Below are 17,105 nucleotides of genomic sequence, written 5' to 3' on the forward strand. Positions count from 1 at the left end.
GCACTAAAAAACCTTAAAAAATGCAATAAAATATGCACTTAAAATGCAAAAATAGGAATATAAAATGCCAAAAATTATAGTATAAAATTCATTTAAAATGGTTTTTAATTTAATTTTTATATTTATATTAATATTAGGTACAGGATATTAAATATTAGTACAAAAAAGTGTTTATTTAATAAAAAAAAGTTAAAAAATTTGACATAATATATCCAGCCTGTGTAAAATAAAAAAAAGTTTTCAAACTAGTTAATTGACAGAATTTGGTTAAAAATACTAGAAAATGAACTAAAAAAAGCAAAATATGACCTAAAAATGCGAAAAAATGACCTAAAAAATGCAAAATTAAAGTTTCATAGATGGATTCGTAATTACATAATTCAAATTATGTACTTACAAAGCTATGTTTTACTATCACCAAAAAAAAAAAAAAAATGCACTTTCCTATAAATTCACAACCCTGATTATAACGAGATCGTGCGACACGTCCGGTTTTTTTTACGATCGACAAAAATCGCATCGCCCTCTGTTTCACCGTCCTGGAACTGGGACCAGGCCCTAAAATTGTGTGTACTACACGACACACTTTTGTAGTACAAAAAATGAAACAATATGTATTAGTGTATTACGAAATTCAAAAGTGTGTAGCAAATAATAATGTTTTTTCTATATTATCACTATTCACTTTACAACACTCGGTTTGATTAAAATAATATATAGTGTGTAGTACTGTAGTACGAAAAATAGAAAATTTTAGGCCCTTACTGGGGGGACTACAGGGCCTGTAATCCGCGCACCGCAGACCACGCTCGTTCGCAGTAGTGGTATTAGTAGTAGTAGTAGTAGTAGTAGTAGTAGTAGTAGTAGTAGTAGTAGTGGTAGTGTAGTAGTAGTAGTAGTCGTTGTTGTCGTGGGTGTCCGCGCGACGTTATCGCGGTGTAAACAAAGAGAAGCCGGCTCAACGCAGGTCATCCGCTGGCGTTTTCGTGTTTCGTGGTGGGGGCTGAGCGGGGGCGGCGGCGGAGTCTATCGCCGGCAATCACACGGGCGGCGGTGGAACGACGGAACGCGCGGGGTATCGTAGACTCAGATCGACGACGAGATCGACTCCTCCGGCTCCACGACTCCTTGAAGTCGACGACATCTGCACTTGCGACGGTGTATCCCGTCATAGGCGCCGCGAACGTATTCTCGGGTGTGTGCGGAGCATGTCCGTCCGAGTCTGGAAACGATCCCAGCCGCCGAGTACCCTGGACACACCTCGTTCGTCCCGCCGTCAGTTTCGCGGTTAGCTGCACGATTAGCGGACTAGCGTCCCGGAACAGCGAAAGGCTACGGTTGTGCGGCGCCCATGTGATCCGACGTTGTTTTCAAATCGCGTAAAAAGCTAGGCAGCCGCCTCCTGGTGTGTGACGTTGGTCCGGCACCCGTCTCGCGTTTCGCTGACCCCGTTGCTGTCCACCGACCGATTGCTCTCTACGTCTGTCTGTCTGTCTGTCGTCCGCCCGTTTCCGTTACACCGAGAGACCGATGAATGTTTGATAAAACGCAGCGCAAGACGAACAACATTCCGACAGACTCTGTAACAAGCTTCCTATTTGTGCAATTATTAGAACTTAAGGGTAAGTCTAACCGTTACATTTTAGACATACTAATTGTACCTTACAGTTAATTTACCTAACGGGCAATAATTACACATTTTCAACTTTAGGTAGGGTAGGTTTTAGTGGATTATTATAAATATTGATATAGTATTTTACTCAAACCCGTATCAACATTTTTCGTAGGATTTTTATGGGAAATATCTTGTAACTACTCCGCTGCCAATCACCAGTTTCATATCTAAAATATCTCATAGGTATATCATAAATCAAGTAGGTAATCAGTTTTTATACTTGAAATATTTAATATATAACAAAATGTTTGTATTAATTATTAAAATGTATTTCTTTAACAATGGATCATCTCGAAACAGTTTATCAGAATACCAAAATGTATGGTAGATCTAGGCTTTAGGTACTATGATTTCTAAATATGTCATAAGTCATAGCCTTGAAGGTTTTTGACAAAAAAATGTTCTTATTGTTCTTAGTTCTTAGACATGTTCGATAAGTAATGCATTATAATGGTGACTTACATGTATGTAGGTTTATGAACTATTTTAAATACTGTAAAAGCTTATTTTAAAGTATTAAACTGGTTTTTTTAAATACTATTAGTGTTTGAATAATTAAAATTATGGTTGTCTCCTTCAGAGGTTATGAAATTAATATTGTTATAAATTTTCTTTTAATTTGAATATGTCTTTTTCTCATATTTGTATAAACAATTATTCCTTTAAATAATCTTTCTGACATTTTAGAGTACTTATTCAATCCCATTTTTTCATCAATTTTTAGTTATATTAAATTTGTATTATTGTACTTATCATTAGTATCAGATAAAATAATAATAAAAAAGTTGGCTAGAATCTAGTTATAAAATATGTTCCTATTATACCTAGTCATTAAAATATAAATTCAATACTCTGTTAAAAAAAATAACAAACCATAAACATATAGGTATAATTTATAAAATATTAAAATTATAGTTTGAAACCGTCTAATAAGAATAAAACATGCTATCTATTTAAAAATTAACCACTGAACAAGAAAAGTAATTTAAAAATTTTTATGTACATTTTAAATATGGCCATTTTCCCATCAGCCCTCAGTTTATTCCCATTGTGCTTAACACTTGTTATTTAATTTAATTTTCACAATATTGTGTTTTTGATGATTGCATTATGAAATAGATTTTTCTCAACACTCTATAAAATAGCAAACACTTCTATTACTACCTACATATTAATGAAGGATTGGGGTATCTATACCTAAAGAATATTTCATCTAAAATATCATATGTGATCATTCTACTACTGTTTATTTTTTTTTCTAATATCTCAAAAGTTACATTTGATAAGATTACCTAATTCTTATTTGATATCTTTTAATCTCTATGCAAACAATTAAAAAAACAATAATTTATACATTTTTACATTAGTTTGTTTATGTGTATATTTGTTTAAATGTTAATATAATCAATTAATTTATTAAAAATCTTTTCAATTTGAAGACATTTTTATTTATAATAATTAATGAAAATGTGATGTTTTTCAAATATTTTTGCATATCTTCCTAATAAGAATTAGATATAATTATTATAATTCAAAAACAAACTTTATAATTAAAATTGCTGCAAAAATAACTTCAACTTTCTTAACTTTTGATTAATTAATTTAACTTATTAATTTTTTTCCTTTTATGTAATATGAATTTTATTTTTTATAAAAACTTTTAGAATTTTGATTGTAAAAAAAGTAGAGAAGTGATTAACTTCACTCTAATTTAATTTTTATTAATTTTGATAAAACATTAATCAATGAAATAAATAATCATACATTTCACTTCAAGTTTGAAAAATACTTAAAGAAAATTACTCATGTAACTAGGTTTATATAACTGGAATTATGAAGCTATAAGTAATAACATTAATAAATATAAATTATAACTTAAATTGATTAAATCCTTAAACATCAGTCATAACATATTAAAAATTATAAAATCAAAACATAGGTATAGTGTATTAATTTAGAAACATGATTGTGTATATTTTCTAGAACACATCATGTATTAATTGGCTTACTAATTTATATTGCAAATTTTACATTTTGGTGAATCTGTATTACTGTTATTTTTTATATAAGAGTGAATATTGAACTATTATTAAACTTAAAAATATGAATGATATTCCCCATATTATCTATAACCCCATGTAGGCTTTTTTTTAATACATACAATGTAGAAACAAGTTATAGTCATTTTAAAACATATGAGAAGCTCTGAAAAATATTTTACTTAAACATTTAATTTGGAATTAATTTTAATATTAAAAATACAATTATTAAAATGAAATCTTCTGAATTTGAAATTTGCTGTGTTATGATCTTACAGCTTGTTTAATTTTTGTGTAATATTGCTATCTATTAATACTGTATTATATTTTGTTATTTAAAATAACTAATAAAAATATATGATTTTATTATTATTAATTACTTACTTATTCACTATTTATTATTAAAATTAAAAAAAAAATTATAAGATTAAAAAAAAAACAAAATACAAATATATCATAAGTGGATACTTTTTTGCCATTAGTACTTGCATCAAATGTTTGATCATATTTATACTTGATAATTTGAACTATATTTTTTATCTTTTTAAGCCATATGAGTAGAAACATTATTTGTATTTTAGTTCAAGTCTTTTGTATTTCTTTTACAATTTAGAATATCAAATTAACAGAAATATGTATGAACTATGATATTGGGTTTTTTAAGTTATAAAACCTCTCAGATCTATTTTTTTTTTTTTACAATCTCAAGTTATACTAGCTAAATGATTGATTAATATTGGATATTAATTTAATTTGAATACTTCCTAAATAATTATTATAATAATTTTGTTTTATTCACTGTTTTTGGTTTTTGGTTATTTGTAAATTGTATGAGCCACTACTAGTAAACATATTGTTGTTATATGTTTGGGTTAATTAAATAAGGTGAACAAATTTTGTTAATTTATAGATATTCAATTAGTTATTTAATTTAAAATCCAATATAGCTTAAAAATATATTTTCAAATTTTATAATTTAAATAGTACCCAGAATCATAAAAAGTTTAAAAACAGCACGAATATATTTGATGAAAAAAAGTAAAAAATTGTGTTGTACACAATTAAAATAAGTACTAATTAATTTTCTACACACTAGAACAGCATGACCACATTTATCAGAGTTCACTTTTTACAATAGAATTGTATTACTACTGTTATTAAAGGAATAGAATTTAATAAATATTGATACATAAATTATGTTTAATAATATAATAATTATTATTATTATATTATGTTATTTATGACTAGGTGTATATATTAGGACTGTTAAAAATAAGAACAACAACAAAAAACAAATGTTCATGCAAGTATATAGTACTGTAGGAATTTGTTCACAAATAAGACTAATGCTTCTCGATAAAATTAATTTCTACCTTTTTTAAGTATACTATAACATTGTAGTTGTATTTTATCATATTTTTTTTTCTAGTTAATTGTCATATAAAAAATGTTATTTGTACTTCATCTACTTATTTATTTTTTATATCAATATCTTATTATATTTCTCTGGCCAAACTATATATTCTTGGGTGTATCTTGTTATAAATCTAAATTAATAATATTATGTACCTATAGTTTATTTGAATTAAATTTAAATTTAAATATTAATTAACTGATTGTATTTTTATTTAATAATGATAAAATATCTAAAAAATGCAAAACTATTCTTAAAGAAATATTATTAGAAATATGCAAGGAAGTATGCAAATATATGGAAAATACAGTTTTTAAATTTGTTCTTTAGGTCATAACTCATAAGTCATAACATTCATTACTGCAACTTAAACAAAAATGAAAATAAATTAGTTATTGCATTTTGTTCTTTATTTTTACTCATGATATTGTTATTATTACAAATTAAAATTCAAAAAACGTATGTTTAATTTGATGGTTAATCCGTACTTATTTAGAATTTCAAAAATAATAATGTTAAACGTTCGTGTATTATCTAATTTTTTACTTGAACTTTAAAAATCAAATATTTATTATCCGAGTATAATCCAAATTAATGTAAAGTAAGCTTTGATTCTGAAAATTAATTTTATTATAATCTCTACCAAATCAAATTGTGTACGGATAAACACTTAAATAATTACAATGGATTGAAAATGGGAGGGTGGTTTCTGTGAGGGCGGTGACAATTCAACATATTTTTAGTTAAGAGAGGCGATTGTGCTATACCTAGGAAAATCTGTTTTGGATCGATCAACAGTGACAGCAGAGTGTAGGCATGGAAACCACTTTCACTCCAAAATTGGGTCGTAAAATATATTATGTTGTCGAGGGTAGGTAATGTGGGCGGTGATTGTTGCCCTAGATTATGTTTTCCTTCAATGAGGATGGCCGTCGTCAGTCATCCGCTGGGTTATCTGGTGCGGGTGGGTAAGGTATAGACTGTTGCGGTAAGAAATAGCTTTTCAGTGTCATGTTGATACTGTATTTACCCCCTTCGACTCAGTTTACTGTGACGCGTGTGCGGAATGCAATCGCCCGCCCATCGGTATCAATATAGGTGGTTTTCCCGAATTATTATTGAACGTAGGCGGATTCATAGGTAGTCCTTTCCCTACACGCCTCTCCCATCCCACAACTCGAACTTTAGCTCTGACGGCAGACTCTGTAGCTAAACGGATGCTGCTGCTATTTTGTAACCCGTGACTATTTAGTCAACTTTTGGCAGCCAGTCTCCGCGATCGTCGCTACTAACAATTTCTTTTATTGCTTAACTACGGATATAATACCATATTACCAAATTTTTCAAGTCTTCGTTAATATTCTATTGATGTTTTTTTTTTCGTGCTTAAAAGTTTCACTTGTTGTCATCCACAAGTTGACCACTGTAATCGTCTGCGTCGTATTTTATTATTCAAAATTACACAGTGCATAATAATTCATTATCCGACTTAACAGTTGTGTTGTATAAACCGCGGTATTACCGACGTCGCCTAAGTCTTCATTCCCATCCTTTGCTGTTTCTCGGGAAAGTTTTTTTACATATGCTTGTGTATAAGCTCGTGTGTTCCGCGCGATTTATTATTGTACTAGAATAATTTAGCGTTTTGAACTTGTTTTTTCCCATTATTTTTTTTCACTATTATTATTCAACCAATCGTCGTTCTTCACTAATACCACTTACTCGACAGCTTTTGTCGTCATCGTGAAATAATTGTTATCATCGTAACTACTCCTATTGCAACAAAACATAAAAAGTTTCCAAATATTTTTGAACTTATTAAAATTTATTTTTTATAACCGTCTATAAAACCGTCAAGCTGTATCTAATCGTGGTCGTTGTTGTTTCTTGCCTTTACGTATTCATGATGGATTCTTTCAGAAATAATAGACGAAATCGCCGCCTCGAATATTCACGACATCAACGATCACTGTGCAACTGCAGTTGTCACCACAGACATAGGCCACATTATCAACGTTAATGTTGTCGTATCATCATCATAATACACGATCCCGGCCACCGTAATCACGCTTTTCATTACCGCAGATACAACAGTAAGCATATGCACGTGTTCTAACTTTTACGCGGTAAAGCACCCACACCACCGGTATAAAACAGAATAGTATCACAAAAATAAACACTTGTTGGCGTTGGCAGTAGCATCGCATAACGGTACCGAAGCTGCGTCAATAGGGACCGGTGGTAATTAGTGCTCGTACACCTACAATAATACATATATGACGGACGCGGATTAGCAAAATAGTTTTCTGATATTGGTCATATCGACGCCGATACTTAAGCCTGTATCAACTAAGTCTCCGTATTTCCAGATGTTCTGACGAAATAAATCATCAACAAAGCACAGGTATGTAAAATTATTTTCAATTTTTATTTTAATAAGTTTCCTATAAATAATAACTAAACTTACAGTAATACGCGATAAAAATAAAATAATTTTAATGTAGGTACTCATATAATGTGTAAAATACTATATATTTTTTTGATTATAAAAAAAAAAAACTATTAAAATATGTTTTTTTGAAAATTCTTCTGAATAAAAATAGACAATAAAAACTTAAAAATAAATGACTCCCATAAATACATCTTCGTTATTTTATTTTAAAAATATAATATTCTTATATTTTTTATCGATTTTAATTATAATGCCCTAAAAAATCTCAAAATATGCGAAAATTACTTAAAAACTCATAAAATGTATTTAAGTTATATTTATTATAGTTTAAAAATTGGAAAAAAAATTTTAAATTATATTACAGTAGTGTATTATTTTTAATAGTATTGTTTTTTGTTATTTGTTTAGTTCTGTTTTACTTCTGTTTTCGTAATCATTCATTCTAAAATAATAATAAAAAAAATATCATCGACAATAACTTATATAATTTATTATTTGTAACGTCGGCAGTTTATCGAAAGTTTCTTATTAATCGCAACAATTTTTTTTCATTTCATGAACAAATTTTGAAAAATGCATTTAAAATTAATTTTGTCAAAAAATGCAAAAAAAAAAAAATTAAATACTTTAAAATAATCAGTAACACTCAAAACACATTTTATACTTATGGACTAACGTTTCAAAACACTAGAAAAAAAGATACTTTTGCATTAAATCTCAGCCCTAATGATAATATATTTATTGTAATCAGAAAATTAATTTTAAATTTCTTCTTACTTTTTAAAGTTCATTGGCGTAAATACATATAAATAACATGAAAATACGCATATTAAAATACTTTATTTTAATGTCTTTGTGGTTAAAATGTTTTTATAATACAAGGAATGATTGCTTTGCGTTTAGAAATATTTATAATTTAATTGTTAGTTTAGTGAGCGTAAGAAACACGATTCACTGGTAAATTCAAAAAATTAGTAACATTTATAGCACACGCCATACCTGTTTCATATTAATAATTTACACATATACTGCCATCATAAGCAAAATGCCGTAAGTCTCCGTAGAATGATTTTGAAAAAAACGTGTTTTTGTATTTTACATTTTTTTTATAAAATCATAATAATTTGTATATCATATTTTTTTTTAAATATGATAAAATGAATTTTTAACAAGATATTTTACTTTTCACATTGCACCTTAGTATTGGTAAAAACTTTTGATTCTGTGTTCCTAAGCAAAAATGCAGTAACTAATTAAAAATTATACATTTTAATAATTATATTTATTGCTACATAATTATTATTAAATAATTCACAAAACAAAACTGTTTTTTTGTAAGTCAATTTATAAATTTAAATATATATATATATATATTTAATTATACATTTATACATAATTAATTGGATAATTTGCATATTGGAATATTTTCTCAAAAAATTTAGTTCGTATTATTTGGCTAAATTGCCGTCAATTAATTTGTACATAGTGCTAAGAAAAAATAACGTATCTTCAACAATACTTATAGCGTTAGTGCTGAACATAGTACATTTATGGCATTATCATCTAGTATTCACGACATTTTCTACGATTTACGATATTTTAGTTATTTGATTATTGCTTATATTATACTTTTACACAAGCCAAATTTTAAAATTAGTTATTTGTATTTAAATCATTTTTTATTTTATTTTTTGGAACTTACGGCGTTTTTACTTAGGACGACAGTATTATTACTACTATATTTAAAACATTTTCAAAATCTTCATTAAGTATTTTTACATAACACTAAATTTTATAAATTCTTTTTCCCCAATAATAATGGTATTAAAATTAATATTAATTAATATTCATAAATGTATATTATTTTTCTTTCTCCTGAATACTCAAAATGTAGTACGTACTTAAATTAATAAATATCCTTTAGATAAAAATCCATAACCTAATATCTGAACCAAAGTCAATAATATGAATATTTTTGAGATATTACAATTTTCTTTCAGCAAATAAGTTTTTGAGAACATTTGAAAAAAGTGATCTTATGTTCTATAAATAACTAAAAAAGAATAAAAATAGGTTGTGTATAGAAAATGATCATATAAACTTTTAGTGAAAATTTAAAATATCTACAATTATTGTTTTTCTGTTTACACCTTTAAAACAAAATCTATTTTAATAAAAACAGCATTTACGTAAAAATGACTGTTTTCCTTAAATTATTTTATCAGTTATTTTAAAAAATACTTGAGATTTTAACTTTTCTATAATAAAAATAAATGAAATGTGCTATCCAAAATAGTCCTCAAAGTTGAAGATCGAGCCACTTTTCGACTACTTATTGTTTATGTATATCAAGAGCGGACTAGGTCAATATTTCAGGCCGAGAATATTTTTCAGCAAAATTAACAGAGAAAAAAATAATTTAATCATTAGTATGTAGAAAATATAATAATGATGAAAAAAACCTTTATTATTTAAAAAAATATGTTCAATATTTAATACAGTTATAAATATACACATTATACATATACACAGGTGTGCGTGTAGGGTGTGCTTAGGCACGCCTTGTGATTTTCAAGAGCCAAAGTGCCCAATGTCTTAATCAAATTGCCCATATATAAATATTAATTGCAATAAATATACCTTGATTATTAAAATCAATTTTAGATTATATTTTTAAAACAAATTTGAAAAATTAGGACACTTCACCGTGGTACACTCTATTATTGAAAGTCTGTATATAGTTGAACTTGTAGACGTGTAGTGACTAGTATTATTTACTAAAAATTATTATGAGTTAATTGTAATAGTATACTGAGAAACGAATTATTAAATTTGCAATTTACAAAGTGAAACTCGTGATCATGTATTATCAATAATATTATTCATTTATTTTTCCTTTTTGATTTGATTTTAACTTGAATATTAATCCGCCATGACTACCCTCTCAGAAATAATGTATGGTAGTGTGCAACTTGTATTTTTTTTTTTTTTAATATTAATTGTTTTAATATAAAGCAGTGGCGTAGCCAGCGGGTAGGCCTGGTAGGCCCGGGCCTACCCACTTTTTTCCAAAAAAAAAAAAATTTTTTATCCTATTAAACGTGTAGTGTATAATATGTTTATGACTATAATATGTATTTAAAATAATAGAATTAATATATTGTAAAAAGGGTTTTAATTTACAAAATTAAATCCCGATGGTGAATTTAATCGGTTCTGAAAATCAGTTAATGACACGTCTTTTATTTTGAGTGTTGTCGTTTAATGACCAATCAATTCCTGTTAATCGGCATCCGTCGAAATTTATAGTGCATCAAAGCCCGTGATAATATAATATTATAGCCTGACAGCCCGTATTGCCCGTTACCTGAATATTCTCAACTATAATAACCAGTATGATAGATATTAATCTTATCCATTCAATTGACGATTATTTCCAAAAATAACGAGACTGTAATATAAGTTGTAGTCGAATAGAATATACGCTTGCGATTTTCGATTAGTTTAATACTAATCGCACTGCGTCACTACGAACGAACGTCTTTAGTACCTATAACGAAGTGATTATATTTCGCTTTTATTTTTACTTAGTCCGTTGCGTCTTGCGTCGCTCATTTTCGAAAAATGAAACGTTTTTTAATTACATCAGGTAATTTAAAATCAACTTCTGTTTCAACTGTTTCGGTTTTTGAGCCTAATGACCCTGGATCAAGTGCACGTACACCAATATCAGATACAAATAAACAGTTGAATTTAAACATTTTTGATATTAGTGTAACTTGTGAAGATACCGCTGTACAACCTGTCATCAGTTTTCCTCGTACTTTTATATCTGGTAAGCAACGTAGCTTTCAAAGTAGTTGGTACAATAAGTACCCATGGTTGGAATATTCAATTAAGATGAATGCCGTATTTTGTTATTATTGCCGTCATTTTCCTTCTCATTCGCAAATTGAAAAAGATGTTCTAATTACTGGTGGATATTCTGATTGGAAAAATATATGTAACATGACTAAAAAACATGAGAATACTACTTCACATAAAAATGCAATAGCTAAATATGGTGCATGGCTATCAACCAAAAAAACTGGATCAGTTTCGACTCAAATAAATAAATAAACAAGTCAAAGAGCAAGTTATAAAAAATCGAACTATTTTAACAAGTGTAATAAGGTGTGTTTTATATTGTGCACGGCAAGATATCGGACTACGAGAACATCGAAAAGAAAGAAAAGAAGAATTCAATAGTGAAAATTATGATGCAAGTTTGTGTTCACGTCATGACGTAAATGAAGGTAACTTTTTAGAAATTATAAAATTACTTTCCATCGAAAATGAACATTTTAAAACAAACTTTAATTTATTACCTAAAAATAGCAAATACATATCGCCTGAAATACAAAACGATATAATAAAAGCTACATCAAAGCTTGTATTACAATTAATAATAAATGAAGTTCATATTGGAAGCCAGATATTTAGTTTAATTGTAGATGAGGCTAGAGATCAGTCAAAAACTGAACAAATGAGTATTTGTATTCGATATTTGCACAATTTAAAAATTAAAGAAAGATTTTTAGGTTTTGTCGAATTGAACGAATTAAATGCTCAAGCACTGTGTGATGGCATAATATTTTTTTTAAATAATGTTGGTTTGGATATTTCAAATTGTGTAAGTCAATCATATGATGGCGCGTCAGTAATGTCCGGAGCTTTTTCTAGTGTTCAAACAAAAATAAGGGAATTAGCGCAAAATCCGTGTCCGTATATTCATTGTCATGCTCATAGGTTAAACCTAGTGCTAGTTGATGTAACGAAAAATATTCAAGAAGTAGATGAAATACTTGGTTTATTAGAAGCTATTTATGCATTCCAATCGGTATCTACAATTCGCCATCATGCTTTTTTAAAAGAAACCAAGTATAAAGTACCACAACATTGTGAAACAAGGTGGGTTTCAAAACACAAGGATATTAAATTTTTTAAAAATCATTTTAATGATATTTTAAAAGTTCTTAATGCATTTAGAGGAAGTACTAAAAAACAAGAAGCTGCAGAGGCAAAAGGTTTGGCCATACAGTTTGCTAAGTTTGAAGTTATCATAATAATTGTGTGCTTAAACGAAATATTAAATATCATAAATTGCTTATCGATTAACCTGCAATCAACTACTCTTGATATAAAACGTTGTACATTATTAATTAATGCAACAAAACAACAAATATTAGAGTTACGTAATGATGAGAAGTTTTTTGAATTATATGAGCAATCATTGGTTATTGCTCAAAATTCTAAAATACCTACGCCATCAAGTGATAATTTGTCATCATCAAATAGAACACGACGAAATTCAAATACTTTAGTCGATTATTATGTAACTATTAGCACTGGTAAAAGAATAGCTTATTTATCTGATGACATGAAAACAGAACAAAAAAGAATATTTTTTAATATTTTAGACGTAATATATTTCGAACTAAACCGACGTTTTAATATAAATGATGATAATATGTATGTAACTTTAGAAGCTTTAGACCAAAATTCATCAACATTTTTAGACAGTGAAATAATTTGTCGTTATGCTGAAACATTTCCATTTTATCGATCAAATGAATTTATAACTAAATTAAAATGCCAATGTCAACTGGGAAAAACCTTATTTTTATCTGTATCTGATTTTTTTGAATTATACCAAGAAGTGAAAAAATACAAAGTTGGATTTGAAGAATTAACAAAAATTATTGAAAATCTTTTGGTAGTTCCAGTATCTAGTGCCTCAGCAGAAAGGAGTTTCTCGACGATGAAAAGAGTAAAAACATATTTAAGATCAACGATGACAAGTAGCAGACTAAATAATTTAACTTTGCTGTCAATTGAGAGAGAAATAAGTGGAAATTTTATAGAAAATCCATCTGCTGTAATTGACGAGTTTGCATCAATGAAAAAAAGAAAATTGGAATTTTCAATCTAAAAATATTTTAATATAGCTATATCTTTTTTATTGATTTAATTTTATACTATTAGTTTTAAAACATAAAATAAATCCATGTATCATGCCTATAATAAATGTATAACGATATTCTGATACTTTTTTATTTTATAAAAATATTCATTAGTAATCCTTACATCAAAATATCGGGCCTACCCAGAAAAAAGTGTCTAGCTACGCCACTGATATAAAGGCCGATACCTAAAGGTACTACTTACTTTTGGGTTCTACACACGCTTATGTACATAAAAAATATGTTTAGATGTACTACCTATACTAAAAACTTACCTATAGTTTTACTTTCTTTTTACATTATTTGGTTTTTTTTCATAATATCATTAGTTTCTCTGATTTCGTCTATTAAATAGTATTCTCATTTAACGCAAACAAATAAAATAAAACACAAGTGACTACGTTACATTTCAACAATGTTTTTACTTTTCAGTCTGCGGTAAGTACGAGCGAGCATCAGTCCCTGTGTGCGGTGCCGTTATTATTAGTTATTGTGAGTATAAAAATAACAATTATAGTTAATAACTCCTTATATAGGCTATTCACCCATATATATTTGTATGTATCTGTCTGCACCAAATATAAAATAACTTATTGAGAATACATTTGATCACTTCATAATACTATTAAATTATCGATTATTATGATGCTCAAAATCACACAAGCAGATATACTTATCTATGCATTATATATAGGTATTATATTCTTTTGTTATTTTATAAACTATATTTTTAATTTCTAAAATATTATCAAACCATTTAATCTGTAATTCTAATAGGCCATTGGCATTTTTATTTATTTTTATTAGTTTATAATAAAAATTAAAACATATCATAGTCCGCTCAGAATTTATTTAGAAAATTCTAATTATAAAAGTTTGAAAATATTTATAAAATAATTAAAGATATAAGAATTTTCAAAATTATCAGGAAAAAACAAAAAATTTAAAACGGATATTTTTTACTAAATAAGTTTTTTGTCGTGATTGAAAATTTAATAACCGTAAAAAATTAAAATTTTGTAGATTCTACCAAATACTTGATGTTATTAATTTATATTTATGGTATAATTTTCAAATATTTTGGTTTTTTGAGCTATTAATTAATAGACAGCTAAAATTTTCAATTTTTAATTTTTTTTTTTTTTTTTATAAATTACTGTTAAAATTTATGATTTGGGAAAAATACTTGAAAAAATATGTACAATACAAAGTTCTTAGTGATTTATTTATTTTCCAATTAAAAAATACTGAAAATATATATTCTAAGTACCTATTAGAACTAAACTGTAGAGTTTTAACAAAATTCATCAAAATCTTGAAAATTACCCTATGTTTTGAATAAAATCTTTAAAAAATTTCTGTTTGTATCTAAGATTTGAGAATTTATCATGAGGTTTTATACGTTTTGCGACTTATGTTTAAAAAAAATGTTTTCCAGAAAATAAAATTAATTTTTGTTGGACAAATTTGATATTTGGTTAACAATCACCTATATAATAACAATTTCTCGTCGAAAACTTTATTGTTTTTTTTATTTGTTATTCAAAACCAAATAATTGTAAATGCTTGCAATTTTTACCAATTCTTTTGTTAGCATTCCCAACACAACGTATAATCTTAAAAATATTTTGACACTTTTTGAGAAATTTTTAATTATTTAATTGTCGTTAAATTTTATGCCGATAAAAATTATTTATTAGATCATAATAATTCTTAAAAACTTAACTCAAAAACCCACATTAACAGTTCTAGTTCTAGTTTCATAAAAATTAGAAAAAAGTTGACACAATTTTTTGTATTCATTAGAAGTTAAAATTTTTAATAAATTTGTTAAAATCACGGACGTTTAAAAACTAAAAATAAGTAGTTTAAAATTTTCAATTGCCATGACTAAAATATAAAAATTTAATACGAAGTTCCTCATAATTAGTTCGTACTAGAACTAAAAATTTACAAACACAATTGTTTTTTTTTATTGATGTTTGTAGTTTTGTAAATTTTAACGAAATTCATAGTTTAACGATAAATAACGATATTAATTATTTGGTTGTAATTCACAGGAACAATATTCCTAAAAACTTAGGACTTTTACGTATAATATGAATTTTATTATTATACGGCTTGTATATTATTATATTTATTATCGAAAAATATATTATAATATACTATCGGGTTACCCATCGCGGCTTTGCGCATTAAATATTAATAGGTGTATAATATTTATGTAATTATATATAATGTATATAATTTATGACAACAAATTTATTATAAAATTTCTCTATAAACTACATTTGATGTATTTCCATTTGGTGCCCAAATTATTATACTTGTGAGCGTACTGATTGTGTAGCATACCGCATAAAATTGTTCACGTAACAGAGCCTAAAAATGTGAAATAGAGGTTTACAGCTTAAAAGCGCTATTACCTATCGATTTATAAAATTTGCACGAACATTTTAACCCCTTTTCAACCTCTTTAGATCAAAATTTAAAAAAATTCTTTCTTAGTGCTTGGTGAAATTATAGTATTAATCTACCCTCAAAATTTCAAATCAATAGCTAATAGGTTCGACTCTATGTTGAATGAATCACTCGGGACAGTCTTGTTCATATGTATTTATTGAAAAAAAAAAAAAAACATTTTCTTTTAATTTTCAACGTCTTATCAATGTAAGTATAAATTTAATGCGTTAACAAATATTAAAGTATAAAAAAATCCTAAAGACTCACAATCATATCTTAAAAAACGAATGAAAGTCGCTGTTTGAAAAGAAAAAACTGAATCTCCGCTCAGAATCGTTTTTTGTAAAGAATAATATATTATTGGATTAAAATTTAACTCACCCATAATAGTGATTCACTCCAGACTTAATGTACAGAAGAGTGATACCTACAAACCTACTTTTTTTTTGTTTGTTTTTAACTCTTGATTAATACTGTTAAAATAATTTTTTATTCATTATGGATAATAATATTATGTTTGTTTATATAATTAAGTAATGTTTTATTTTAATAAATATAAAAAATAATAGATCTTTGGTTTTGTATTTTATATCTGAACATTATATTCTCTGTTTAAAAGTTTGATAAAGTATGTTCCTTGTAATTTTACCCACACCAACCAAAAAATAACTAAAATAATTTTAAACAATTAAAAAAAAAAAAAAAATGGATTTTTAAATAAAATTGAACAATTTTCGTTTTATAACAAATTTGTTATTAAAACAATATTTTAATTCAAAATAAATTTTTCTTAAGAACTCGAAACTTTCCTCTGTATTGCATTTACTATTAATGATAACATTTTGAAAGTATCAAGCTATATTTATACCATAAACTTATTTACATTGTTACATGGTACGTCGGTATTAAATAAGTTGGCTATAGTTATAAGTTATATTAAATATTTTTATAATCATTACCTATTATAATACGTGATTTATTTTTTATAAATATTAATTAATTTCTACCGTAATTCTTATGCAAAATTGTTATATAAATTACTAATAGTAATACAAAATGT

At 26.8% G+C, this 17,105-nt stretch overlaps 2 protein-coding genes across 5 annotated transcripts in view; both read left to right on the plus strand.

The window, feature by feature from the left end:
- The first annotated feature begins 965 nt into the window (after positions 1-965).
- LOC112595752 overlaps positions 966-17,105 on the plus strand; it is a 32,758-nt gene continuing 16,618 nt past the window's right edge. Inside the window, exons 1-3 of one of the 4 annotated variants that reach the window (XM_025341052.1) lie at positions 966-1,622; positions 7,049-7,532; positions 14,015-14,074. The gene's annotated coding sequence lies outside the window, so the exon portion shown is untranslated. The remainder of the gene's footprint in view (positions 1,623-7,048; positions 7,533-14,014; positions 14,075-17,105) is intronic. The other 3 variants (XM_025341053.1, XM_025341054.1, XM_025341055.1) reach the window with 3 other exon arrangements.
- LOC112595743 (zinc finger MYM-type protein 1-like) lies at positions 11,861-14,623 on the plus strand. Its single transcript, XM_025341042.1, has 5 exons — positions 11,861-11,865; positions 11,958-12,530; positions 12,609-12,646; positions 13,277-13,497; positions 14,606-14,623. Exons 1-5 carry the CDS (start codon positions 11,861-11,863, stop codon positions 14,621-14,623), a joined length of 855 nt encoding a protein of 284 aa, XP_025196827.1.

Source organism: Melanaphis sacchari, unplaced genomic scaffold, assembly GCF_002803265.2.
Source record: "Melanaphis sacchari strain LSU unplaced genomic scaffold, SCAv2.0 Contig29_pilon_pilon, whole genome shotgun sequence".
Lineage (NCBI taxonomy): Eukaryota > Metazoa > Arthropoda > Insecta > Hemiptera > Aphididae > Melanaphis > Melanaphis sacchari.